Genomic DNA, 13,732 nt, shown 5'->3' with positions numbered 1-13,732 from the left:
ACTTGCCTGTCCAGAAAGTCTTCAATCAAGACCACCGACTTACAGCCCACACACCACCAGGTGAAAGCACTGCTGAAATAATCTATGAAGCGACAACTCGAGTCTGAAGCGCCCCGAATCCCATGCCCAGGCTCCTAAGCGTCCCTCCCCATCCCCTGCTTGTTTTCTCTGGCAGGATGGTTTACAGTATGTTCATTTCCAACCCAACTAATAAAGGGGCTCTTTAAAGTTCAGAAAAACACTGCTTATTGGGTTCCTGGGTCCAGCATGTGCGCAATACATGCATAAGCAGAGAACACGTGTACAGTACCTTCCCAAAGCTGCGTCGGCTTGGCAGAATTTTCCCCACTCATTAAAACAACAAAAGATGCAGCTGCTCGAACTGTAGCCTGCCATGTTGACATGGCAACGGGCGGCTCCTGGCACGGAAAAAGGGCCCTGTTGTTTACGGGAGACCCCACGGTGTAAACACACGGCCTGCAGAAGAGAGACAGAGAGAGAAAGGGGAGAATCTTTAAATGAGTTGTCACTTTTTGCACCACCGTGGTAGTGCAGGTTAAGTTGAGCTTTCAAAGAAAACCTCTGAAACTTTGTAGTTGACTGGTTTCAGAGCATTTTGAACCGAAGCTGCCAAGGGCTGGCTATGTGAATAGCTGAGTGGTTATTTCTCTCAAACGAATTACTTAAATATGTAGAAAGAGGTGGTTTTTTTAAGGAGAAAAATATTTTTTGGATAAAGTTTTAAATACTAGTCGGCCAAGTTATAATTTATATTACCCTTGCCCCCTCCCCTCAGGCCCTGGTGCTTTCAAAAGAAAAGTTTTAGAGACATTCTTACAAACTTTTTGGAAAGCATTCTGGAAAAGAAAATATGTTTGGAGATCACTGAGATATTAATGCTTGGAAAAACAAGCTGGTGGTCTCAAATCCAGGGCTAGCAAGCAGATACCCCCAATCTTGGAAACCACCATCTCAAACGGAACCCTTGTGGGAATCCTTGTGTGGAGGCCAAGAACAGGGGCTGGCATATGAACAGGACTGCGAGTCACAACAACCAGGCTTGTGATGGGAAAGCCAAGGGTGCAGCGTCGTCACCAAAGTCACTGTGTGCAAAACCAGCGACACGGCATTGGGCTCGTTCTGCTGCGATTAGAAAGCACAGCCCCACCCAAACCAAGACAGATTCGTCCCACGATAAAGTCACGTTTGATAAAGATGGAAAAGATTCTCAAGATCAAAGGGTCCACTCTTGACACCAGAGTAAAAGGTTCAAGACTGACTCCTCAGAAAAAAACTCAGGCAAATGTTTCTACTTTCTGTTTTTCAGTTATGACAAATATGTAGTTTCAGTCAGCTTGACTTATAAAGTAAATGAACAGAGCAAAGCACTACTTCTTTTGGATAAACTGGTTTTCCTTTTTCATTAACATCATTATAACTGAGCATTTACTGTGTTCACACAACATGCGGGAAAACACAGAAAGATGGTTCGACTCCATCAGTCAGGGTCTAGTATGGAAAACAGAAACCAGCCTAGGTCTTAACAAACAGGTAATTTAATTTTGGGAATGAGTTTAAATGACAGAAGAGCGGAGAAACCAACCAGGGGACAGTAAGACAATCCAGGGATTAGCCACAGCAGTAATCAGCTGTGACTCCTCAGACTGGTGGGGCTGGGTGCTACTGGAGTTCACAGGGGCAGGAGTCACCTGGCGGCCGGGTGCAGATGGGACTGTCAAGCGGGGAGGGCTGGGACCACAGGAGACTCAGGAGTGCAGTGCGGACTGTCCAGGGCTGGAGACCACGAGGAGACTCAGGGGGTACACTGGGGACTGTCAGCGGGGAGCTGGGACCACAGGAGACTCAGAGTCACAGTGCGGACTGTCCAGCGGGAGCTGGGACCACAGGAGACTCAGAGTCACACTGGGGACTGTCCAGTGGGAGCTGGGACCACAGGAGACTCAGAGTCACACTGGGGACTGTCAGCGGGAGCTGGAGGCCACAGAGACTCAGAGTCACTGAGGTTTGTCCCAGCCCGGGAGCTGGGACCACCAGGAGACTCAGAGTCACACTGGGGACTGTCCAGCGGGCTGGGACCACAGGAGCTCAGTGCCTGGGGCCTGACTCCAGCGGGAGCTGGGACACAGGAGACTCAAGTCCGCAGAACTGTCAGCCGGGAGCTGGGACCTGAGAGACTCAGAGTCACACTGGGGACTGTCCAGCGGGAGCTGGGACCACAGAGACTCAGAGTCACACTGGGGACTGTCCAGCGGAGCTGGGACCACAGGAGACTCAGAGTCACACTGGGGACTGTCCAGCGGGAGCTGGGACCACAGGAGACTCAGAGTCACACTGGGGCTTGTCCCAGGGAGGCTGGGACCACAGGAGACTCAGAGTCCACACTAGGGACTGTCAGGCTGGGACCACAGGAGACTCAGAGTCACACTGGGGACTGTCCAGCGGGAGCTGGGACCACAGGAGACTCAGCCGCACTGGAGCTGCAAAGGAAAACAGGTGGAGGAGAACTATGTCACCTCCGGCCAGCTCCTGCTTTCAGATCTTCCACCAGTGGCCCCTATGGGCCAAACCTAGGAAGCCAGAAGACAAGAGAGCCTAGGAAATGAAGGTCCTTGTCACTTAGAGAAGATCACAATAAGGGCAGAAAATGGATCTCAGCGCAAACAGGCAGTTGCTGTACGCTTATCCTACAAGCGTACATGCCATGGTAACGTGAAGGTTTGACACGGGGCAGGGGAAGATCAGAAAGGCGAAACACCGTTGTACCGCCTGGGTTGCCAACTTCCTCAGTGACTGCGGAGAAGCCCCTCACCTTCTGAGGCACAGGCAAAACGGGTGCTGGGCTGCTGAAGCGGGAGCAGGTCGTGGCTTCTATCGTCTGTTCTGTTCAGTGAGCACCTCACTTGCCGAGGGTAACGCTGGTCGTGGGGCTTTCCCTGCCTGCACAGGGAAGAAATCCTCCCCAAAAGACTGGCTTGCCAAGATGTTGGTCTCCTCTCTATGAGGCTGGCTTGCAGGCCATGCTAGCACATTATTACGCATTCCACTTGTGCCCTTAGTATGTGGCCCCCAAGGCTGCCTCCGTCAGCCTCCACACGACTTCCCCAAAGAAACAATCGGATTTGAGATGAGGTCACATCTTAGAAGTACTGCAGGACTTAGTAAGTGATGTGCTGAAGAAGAGGGAGAAGGAAAGGAAGACTTCCGTGAAGTAGCCAGCTGCCGAGCTGGCCTCCAATAACCCCTCCCTCCTAACATTTACATCCTTCCACACTGTACCAGGTCTGTGTGCTCAAGCAGACCTGTGCAGAGCGAGCGGGCAGTCACAGTCCACTTATCCTACAAGTACGCAGGCCTGATACGCAAAGGTCTGACCCGGGGCAGGGAAAGGACAACAGGAAACAGCAGAGGTGATGGCAAGTCACTTCAGAGACTACTTTAAAATCTGTGGTTTTCATCTGAGACTATCTTTCCTCGCTCTCTCCCCCATCGTTTACTCTGGGTCAGGAGTGTCATGAAGTCACCCAGGTAGCCCAGGGAGGCACCCACATGGTAAGAAACAGAGACCTTTGGTCAACAGTCAGTGAGGAACCAAGGCCTGCAACAGCCATGAGAGTGAGTCTGAAAGAGGGTTTCCAGCTCCTGGCACACCCTGAGACACCCGCAGCCCCCGACAACTGGACGGTAACCTTGTAAGATATCCTGAGCAAGAGACACCGGCTAAGTTGCTCCTAGGTTCCCGAGCCTCAGGAACTGTGAGAGGTAATAAATGTCTGTTATTTTAAACTGCTAAGTGTGGGGGTAATTTGTTATGCAGCCAGAGTTAACACAGACTTTTCTGAGGTTTCTGGCTCAAGTGATAAGATGGATGGTAAAGCTACTGAACAAGAAAGGAAGATCAGGATGGGTCTTGGGAGAAAGACGGAGGGTGTGCACCTGTTTAATTTGCTTATAAAGGGCTTTACATGAGCACATGACAGAGGACACTTGTATGGACACAGAAAGGATGTTGACCTAATCCCAAACAGTGTGGTGTCCACGAATAGGTTCAAATGTCTGAAATCAGACCTGCCTCAGAAAATGTGAGAATGATGATTTGATGAAGAATGAAGCATAGATATTGTAGGCATATCTGAGTCAGTTGATGCGGTGGGGGGGGGGGGCTTCCACTGACTGGATTAAAATCCACCATGTTGTCACCATCCTTTCCTTCCCAGTTCAGTATTATGCCCTCTTTAGCGATCTAGTTCTAGACATTTTGTTATAGAATTTTGTCCTGATCCCTTCTGTCATGCTCTAGAAAGCTCCTTCTGCCACTGTGTATCTGCGCACCTGACCTCTCCCATCAGGGGGCTTAGTTACCCGGCCAGGCCCCCAGCAAGCTCTCACCTCCCGCCCCAGTGTCCTCACAATTCTCTATTCCCACTCTCCTCTTTCCATGGCTGGGTTATCTTTTCTGCTAAAGTCTAACATTTTTGTGTCCCAGGCTGTTGGTGTCCACGAGTAGGTTTCAAATGCAATCGGGCCTGCCTCCCGAAAATGGTGATTTGATGAAAGGCTGAAGCACCGTGTGTGAGCATATCTGGAGTCAGTTGTCTGGTTAGTTGGGGGATTTCCTTTTTGACAGATTGCAAATCCATGTTGTCACCATCCTTTCCTTTGATTCAGTAGTATGCCTCTTTAGCGTCTGATTCTAGACATTTTGTTATAGGCATTGCAGTCCCTTCTGTGTATAGCAAAAGCTCCAACTGCCTGTATCTGCGCATACCTGACCTCTCCCATCAGGGGGCTTAGTTACCCGGCCAGGCCCCCAACAAGCTCACCTCCCGCTTGGTGTCCTCACAATTCTCTATTCCCCTCTCACCTCTTTCCACTGGCTGGAGTTGTCTTTTCTGCTAAAGTCTAACATTTTTTTCTAGCTTCCTCTTGGTATCCAGAGCTATAACTCGATCAACATGTAGACCAAGTTAGCAATCTAAAAGCCACACCCCATGGATATACCCATGTCTGATACGAGACTCGATCAACATGTAGATCAAGTTAGCAATCTAAAACCCACACCCCATTGATATACCCATGTCTGATATGAGACTCGATCACGTTCTCACTGAAATCCTTTCATAAGCAGGAAAACAATCACATAAGAGGGAGGTCTTAGGACCTTGAAAATGTGAATTCTCTTTGTGCTCCCAGCCTATTCTTTTCTTGACCTTTTTCTCTTTATCAGCCACAGGCTCACTCCTCCCTTCCCAATATGCCCAAATCAAGCCCTAGGGAGTTAAGAGTCTTTATAACCAATGGCTTTTTGCTCTTTTACAAGCTGACATCCTATGCATGTCTGACATCACAGTGCAAACCTGAAATCAATCTACAGTTGGGTAACTACATTTTAAGTATGAAGGTTTTATCCTCTGAATAAAGCTCTACTGGTGGAATCTTGGTCATCTACCAGCAAATTTAGGATGGGTGAACATGGGGCCTTCCCAGAGTCATGAAATCATACCCACTACACAGTGACTCCAGACTAAAGATGGCCCCTATCACGCACACATTCAGATGAGAACTAGATGGAGGGCAGAGTCCCTGCTTACCCATCCATGCCTTCCCCTCCACAGAAGGCAAGAAAATCTATGGTGTCTATAAAAATGAATGTGTAAACACAGAAATAAATGCAGCTGTGTTTGTCTGACATGCACAGCCTTGCGCCTTGGCCATGCTACTAAAATACTCATAGGACAGACGTGCGGGCAGCAGCCTGAAATTCTCCAACGCCTGTAACGTCAGTATTTCTACGTCAAGTAATTCCTTCCAACATAGGACAGACGTGCGGGCAGCAGCCTGAAATTCTCCAACGCCTGTAACGTCACTATTTCTACGTCGAGTAATCCCTTCCAACACGCAAAGGAACTCTCTCACCAGGGTTCACCTCACATGCCCTGGGACACCCAACTGTGTGGAAGACCCCTTGGGGAGCCCAGATTAACAGCACAGGAGTCGTGGGAACGACGGGACAATGAAAATCAGAAAGGAGAGAAAAATAGGGGTAGACAGGGTGAGATACAGGTCCGCAGCTTGCTGCCATCAAAGAACTTCTAAACTGAGGAAGAACTTGTCAGAGTAACAGTTACTTCAGCTTCTGGCTAAATGTCTGTGCATTTGCAGAGAGGCCCAATGAGGACGAGACACACTAACTCTGCCTTTCAAGGTAAGAGGTCAGCTAAGACTAACGTGTTTGCTAGTCTTCTTAAGGAGGAGCTATCCAACCAAACTTGTAAGGGATTGCTTAAAATCATACATTTTCTTTTTCTTCCGTTGACTACTGCACGCATTTGTCTTTTCGCAGCCAGGAGAAAAAGGGGGTTGTTTTTCGTTTAAAAATGTTTTAAGTTCCACTACAGTCCATCAGGTCGCCTTTTTTCTGAGACCTGGTTACCACTGTGAGGTGACTGGGGAGAAGGCTGCCAGAAGTAGGTTGGAGGTCATGAGCCCACGATGGCCCCACATGTGGCTTGACGCGGCCCTGACCTGATCGCTGGAGGGTGGGCCACAGATGCGACAGTTTAGGGGTCAGAATCTTTTATAAGTTTCCAAGGGTTACAAGGTCTTCAGGCCTCCTCCAATTCCTTTCCATCTGTTCTTTCCACACTAATCTTTTTTACAACCCCATGTTCTCATTAAACCTAGATTACAGTCTCCATTATAGGTGAGCAACCCTCTTGCTTTCTTGTGCCACAGACACCAAGAACTACTAAAAGTTTTTAGCAATGACTCACTCTCTTTCTCTCCTATACACACACAGGCGCCTCTTCCTCATTTCTATTCTACTTTTCTACTTCCTGGCACAATTACCAAACCGGAATCCATCAATCACACTGAGTACACGGCAGGTCCGTGCGGAATGCTGCTTGGACTCGGAAAGATCGATTCTACGTAAAGTCAAAACAGACAAGGCTGCAAATGGCTTTGAGTCAGAAATTCATCACTTCTTCACCAGAAATGTTTCGGGTGCAAAACAGGCAAGCTGCTTGTAAAGGCAAAGACAGTATTTCTCATCTGGAAGTGCTTGTGGGTATAGGATTGTGTACATGGAAAAAGTCTGGAGAAGCTCTCACGGCATCTTCTCGTTTCACAGACGAGGAAATGAAGAGATGTCAGGTGACTTGGCTGAAGTCACGCAGCTAGTTACCACACAGCTCTCACTAGTACTAGGTCTCTTGACTTTCCCCATCCACGTTCTTTTGAACACAGGATGCTCTTGGAGATGTGGGGCGCCGTGATTTGTTATCTTCCGTAGATGCTTTGTTACTTATTTCTTGTCCGGTTGGTGATGTTGGTTACTTGTTGAGACTGAGACAGTCCGTCCTCGTCTTTTCTTCCGTGGTGACGCAACTGGGATTCTGGGAAATAGAGGTACGCACAGCCTGGGCAGCAAAGGGAGGAAGCAGCTAGAACGTGACCCTTCCAAGCATTTTCACTCCTGATTCCGACTCTGCAGTCATACAATATCATAGAATTAATGTGTATTCCATTTTAGTTCTCGTAAATTTTGCATTGGTTTCTTGAAGAAAATAAGAAAGAAAAAAAAAAGGTACTGATTGTGAAAATGTTCCTCGTAGACCTGAAATCTCTCCCAAAACATCTTCTGCTCATTCTTTTAATTTTAAAACTTTCCTTTAGAGTGAGATATAAAATAATGAAACTAATTCAGTTGGGGGAGGGAGGAGGAAGAACATGTTTTAACATCTGGTTTTGATACTCCAAACTAAAAATACTCCCAAAGTCTACATCCTCCCTGGCCCAATAGCTGAGCAAGAAATATAACAGAAAAAAGGCAGTTCTCTTTAGTATTTTGCTAACTTCATCCCGGTCTTGTCTAAAACAGACAAACAAAAATATCACAGTGCTTTACAAAAGTTTAAAGTTTAATATTACTTTATCTTACCACGTATTTTCCCAGTTAGCTTTCTTACCTTTAACAAAAATCCAAACAGCTATAGTTTTCTAATAAATTTCCTATATGTAACCGAATTTCCCTCCATTCAACCCAAATTCAGTGATGTCATCAGTTTAAGCTCAGACCTCCTAAAGCACTTGGCTGCTTCCACAACTAGTATAATGATTCTAATGAAAAAGAGAATGGGTTATTATAGAGAATGCTTCGGTTTGTTTTGTTTTGTTTTGAGACGGAGTCTCACTCTGTCGCCCAGGCTGGAGTGTAGTGGCGTGATCTCGGCTCACTGCAAGCTCCGCCTCCCGGGTTCACGCCATTCTCCTGCCTCAGCCTCCCAAGTAGCTGGGACAACAGGCACCCGCCACCTTGCCCAGCTAATTTTTTGTATTTTACTACAGACGGGGTTTCACCGCATTAGCCAGGATGGTCTCGATCTCCCAACCTCGTGATCTGCCCATCTCGGCCTCCCAAAGTGCTGGGATTACAGGCGTGAGCCACCGCGCCCAGCCAATGCTTCAGTTTTAAATCACATTTTCTTCAGGGAAATGGAAAAAATGTTAAAAATACAAGGAAAATGAAGAAAACACATCAACTTTGAATAAAGGTTTCCATTTAAAAAGTTTATTTCTTAGGTATCCTGAAGATCTAGAAGTAAAAACATATTAAGTCCCATTGCTTTATTGAAGCTTAGCAAGAACACCTTTACACAAGTCTTGACCCTGTCTTTGTTTTCATCAAAATATTTTTACAGGGCACACACACCCACATACCACGGAAAAGCAAACATCTTTTCCAAGAAGCAGTTGTATCTGATTGTTATACATGTGTTCCTTCCATCAGTCATTTTCAGTGTCACCTACAATCCAGTATCTGAACGATGGAGGCAAGAAGCATTCAGGTTCAACAACTGCACAACCCCCAAATGGCTAAACTAAGGCAGGAAAATTGAGTTTTCTATTTCCAGATATTTCACATTAGAAGTAGAATAATAATAAAGATAAAATTATTGATAATCATTCAGAAGAAATACTCCTTTAGAGCTTCAAATGTATTTTCTTCTCCAGAGAACCGTGCCACATGGTAAAGTGGGAAAACAGCTCTTACAAAAGAGATTTCAGGGTAGAAACCTCCAAATTTGAATAATTTTTTTTCAAGACAGGGTCTCACTCTGTCACCCAGGCTGGAGTGCAGTGGCACAAACGTGACTCACTGCAGCCTCCACCTCCCTGGGCTCAAGTAATACTCCCACCTCAGCCTCCCGAGTAGCTGTAACTTATTATTATTATTATTATTTTGTAGAGAAGGGGTTTCACCATGTTGCCCAGGCTGGTCTTGAACTCCTCGACTCAAGCTATCCTCCTGCCTCTCTCTTCCAAAGTGCTAGAATTACAGGCATAAGCTACCACATCTGGCATTAATTTTTTATATTAAAACAGTTTTAGATTTTAAAAACTGAAACGGCAAGGCTGGGCGCAGTGGCTCATGCCTGTAATCCTAGCACTTTGGGAGGCTGAGGTGGGAGGAATGCTTGGGCCCAGGAGTTCGAGACCAGCCTGGGCAACACAGCGAAACCCTGTCTCTACAAAAAATACAAAAATTAGCCGGGCGTGGTGCTGCACACCTGTAGTCCCAGCTACTCGGGAGGCTGAGGTGGAAGGATCATTTCAGCCCAGGAGGTTGAAGCTACAAATAGATTTTCTTCTCCAGAGAACCCTGCCACATGATAAATTGAGAAAAGAGCTCTTACAAAAGAGATTTCAGGGTAGAAAGAACTTGCTGAGCCAAGTTCATGCCACTGCTCTCCACCCTGGGTGACAGAGTGAGACCCTGTCTTATAAATTAATAATAAAATTAAAAAATAAAAATCCAAAGATAATATACAGAGTTTCCATATACTCCATACTCAGCCTTCTCTATTATTGGCATCTTGTATTAGTATGGTTGTAACAAGTAGTGAACCAATATTGATACACTTACACACTTCATTCAGCTTTCTTTAGTTTTTCCTGAACATCTTTTTTCTGTTTCAGGATACTGTATTACTTTTATTTTATTTATTTCATTTTTTGAGACACAGCCACACTGTGTCACCCAGGCTGTAGTGCAGTGGCACAAAGATGACTCACTGCAGCCTTGACCTCCTGGGCTCAAGTGATCCTCCCACCTCAGCCTCCCAAGTGTCTGGGACTACAAGTGCCCACCACCATGCCCGGCTAATTTTTTGTATTTTTAGTAAAGATGGGGTTACGCCATGTTAGCCAGGCTGGTCTCAAACTCCTGGCCTCAAGTGATCTACCCACCTCTGCCTCCCAAAGTGCTAGGAATACAGGTATGAGCCCCTGCACCCGGCCAGGACACCACATTGCTTTTAATCATCATGTCTCCTCTGGCTCCTCTTGACTGTGGCAGTTTCTTAGACTTTATGCTGACCTTATTTGTTTTGAGAAGAGCTGATCAGGTATTGTGTTTAATGTCCCTTGACTGCGATGTATCTGATGCTTTTCTCACGATTAGATTGGAGTTAAGAGCTTTTGCGAGGAAGACCACAAAGATAACATTTTCATCATATCATACCAGAGAATAAACTATCCCCACAAATTATCACTGTTGATATTGACCTTGATCATCTTGCTGAACTAGTATTGTCAGATTTCTCTAGTGTAAAGTTACTTTTTTCTCCCTTTCCATTCTGTTCTCTTTGGAAGGGAGTCACTCACTGTGTAGCCCACACTTAAGGAGTGAGGAGTTAGACCCCACCTCCTTGAGGACAGAACATGCCCACAACTAACTTGGAATTCTTTTGCGCCACGGATTTGTCTATTCTTCCTCATTTATTTGTTTATTCAATCATGTATTTACATCAGCTTGGATAAATGACTATTTCATACTCTGGGATGTCACTGGAAACTACTTGATAAATTTTGTTGCTTTGCTTTGGGCATGAGGAGCTCTTTTGGACGGCCCCTTGTCCCTCTGGCATACCCCCATCGCTGTGGGTTGTTGCTCCTGCTGTTTGAGGGCTTCCTTACTTTCTGACATTACAAGATGCTCCAGGCTCATCTTGTATATTTCCTGCCCCTGCCCTGGATATTTCTCTAAGAAGTCCTAGTTCTCTTTATTGGAGAATGGTATCAGAAACTAAGATCTGGGTGCTAGGTGTGCTTACTTCTAAGACCTTCTCAGCTGACAAGCCAAGATATAGTGTGTGTGTATATACACACACGTGTATACATACAAGTATATGTACATATGTGTGTATATACATCTGTATATACACACATGTGCATATGCGCACATATATGTATGTGTGCATATGAGCGTGTGCATGTGCATATGTGTGCGCATATGTGCACATGCACATGCACGTGTGTGCATTGTGTATGTGTTCATGTGTGTGCATGTGTGTGCGTGTATGTGCATGTGTATGTACATATATACATCTATACACATATACGTATATGCACATGTGTACATGTACACACACTAACCCTTTGAAACACACATCTGTAATTATTTCCATATGCAATCATCCATATCTATATTAAGCTATTTCACTTTAATACTCATAAGTTTTATTCTCAGCTGGGATACAGTGCAGGTGGGAAATGGGGAAGCCACTAATGGAACTTAAAAGAAAAGGTACCAGTTTACAGATTTTCTTATATTTCTGTCTAATCTAAAGACAAAAATTTATTGAAAGTTAATATAATAAATTTATGTTTTAAATATACTTGAAAACTTTGCATACAGTAAGTGACATGTGAAGATTGAATTCAAAAAAAGTCATTCTCTCTCTCACTTGAGATACAGATTTATCTAGAAGCTTCCAGTCATTTATTTTCTTACCTGTAAAATGAGAATAAAGAGCTTCTCATCCCAGCCTGAGAACTTATAGTGGGTATAACTGATAATATTCTGCCATTCAGGAACAAATATGTAGAAACTATTTTAGTTTTAATAAATGTAGACTCTGTTCCCTGGAGGAATAAGCTCTAGCTAATTATGTTTTTCAGGCAACTGTAAAATGTTACATTTTCACACAATTATATTCATAAAGTATTGTGATCTTGACAATTACTATTCATTTATATCACTAAGAAGTTATTTCTGTCTAGCAAACTGGCATTCCTTACTCATTTTAAAGTCCTTAACATATCCAAACAATTACCAGGACATCCTGAGATGTATTCTGCAGCCAAGGGAGCGTTGAGAGACACCTGGTGCTCCTTCACAACTGACTGTATATAAAATTCCCCACCCCAGAAAAAGGGGAAAAAAAGAGAAAACATCTCTTTAGGATTTGTTTTTTAAAATAACTTTTCTTATCCTCAGAAGACTGCACAAATGGCATTAATATACTAAGGCGTATTCCCAAACTTCCAAGAATACAGTTTAAACATCTGCTGTGATCATATAGTTTATTGAATTATCAGAAAATGAGATATCAAGAGTAAAATTACCCTTTGAAGGAGCAAAATGTGCCCAAGGACCTCTTTAATTTCTTTACAGAAACTATCATTTATCCATAAGTACTCAACACTTTTACATGTCATTTAATTCACCAGTCTAATCTCTTTCTTTGCAGTGAGCACTCAGGAGAAAGTCATGTTTGAGGCCACAAATATTTCTTCCAAATTCTGTCAATAGTTCCTTCTTCCTCATTATTCTAGTTCAAAAATGAAATATCTAGGAGTATAAAAACTACAATTTCCTAGGTAAATATTCAGATAGCATATTGTTAAATCGTATTGAAATCCCCATCATTAATAATTTCAAGAAGTGTGAAGATACAATAAGAACACCTGTTTCATTCTTTCAGTCTCCAAAAAATATCTAATAAGTTATTCTATAAATAAATCACTATGCTTTTGTACTGATGTAAGTTTGCACCAACCCTGCAATTTCCCAATGGCTGCCTCAGACTCTAACAGAAATAAGACAGGAAGTGAACTCATTCTGAGCAGGGTGGGAGACCAGAACAGGAGGTAAGATTAGAGGAAAGGAATGAATAATTAGAGCTCAAAGTCAAAGTGAGGCTTTAAAAAACTGTACCTGCAAGGTGTTTTGGGGGATGAATTGAGGGAGACATGTAAGCCATTGCCGAAGACCACCGCTTCAATTAAGGAAATCCAACGCTATAAAAGAAGGCTCTCAAACCCAGCTAACAGAGGTCAACGTTCCTCATCCAAGCTCTGCAATAATTACCATATTGAATGCAGTACTTTGGCACAAATAGGTAAAATACGGAGGAATCAATAAAGTTTGATTTTAAAATTCTCAAATTTAAAAAAATCTGAACAACTGTTGGAGGAAGAACAATAAGAAAAGGATTTTTAAAAATCTGAACAACTGTTGGAGGAAGGGCTGCCTAAATGAACCCTCTAGAAAACGATGCCTCATCAACTCCTCTTCCTCGAACTAAAACCCAGGGGTCTTTCTGGTACCACACACCAAGAATCACGGCCAAAGAAGCCAGTGTGCAGTCTCAGAGGACTGTTATGCTCCTCCGAAATAGGTCTTTTGTATGCTTTGGGCAGAGGGGTGTCACATTACATGAAAACTGACAAAAGTCAGGGAGGCATAGCTGCCAATAGACAGGTACGGTAAGAAATGCACAAAGCAGAGCCGGCTTTATCTGAAAGCACTTTGCCAGGCTTCACACCAACCCAACTTCATGGCAGTCTGGTCTCTCAAGGGACTATGAAGGAACGTTAAGGAAGTACTCACTTGGAGACGTATCACTCCCATCTACAGCACTCCAAG

At 44.4% G+C, this 13,732-nt stretch overlaps 1 protein-coding gene across 17 annotated transcripts in view; it reads right to left on the bottom strand.

The window, feature by feature from the left end:
• Positions 1–13,732, bottom strand: part of AOPEP (aminopeptidase O (putative)) — a 383,438-nt gene that overhangs the window by 339,874 nt on the left and 29,832 nt on the right. For all 17 annotated transcript variants that reach the window (XR_002517756.2, XR_001895427.3, XM_031654785.1 and 14 more), the window contains exon 3: positions 311–477. Coding sequence is in view for 15 of the 17 variants with exons in the window: in XM_031654785.1 (XP_031510645.1) it covers positions 311–477 (167 nt within the window). In the remaining 2 variants the exon portion in view is untranslated. The remainder of the gene's footprint in view (positions 1–310; positions 478–13,732) is intronic.

Source organism: Papio anubis, chromosome 13 (genome assembly GCF_008728515.1).
Source record: "Papio anubis isolate 15944 chromosome 13, Panubis1.0, whole genome shotgun sequence".
Taxonomy (NCBI): Eukaryota; Metazoa; Chordata; class Mammalia; order Primates; family Cercopithecidae; genus Papio; species Papio anubis.
This window is presented reverse-complemented; position numbering and strand designations above follow the sequence as displayed.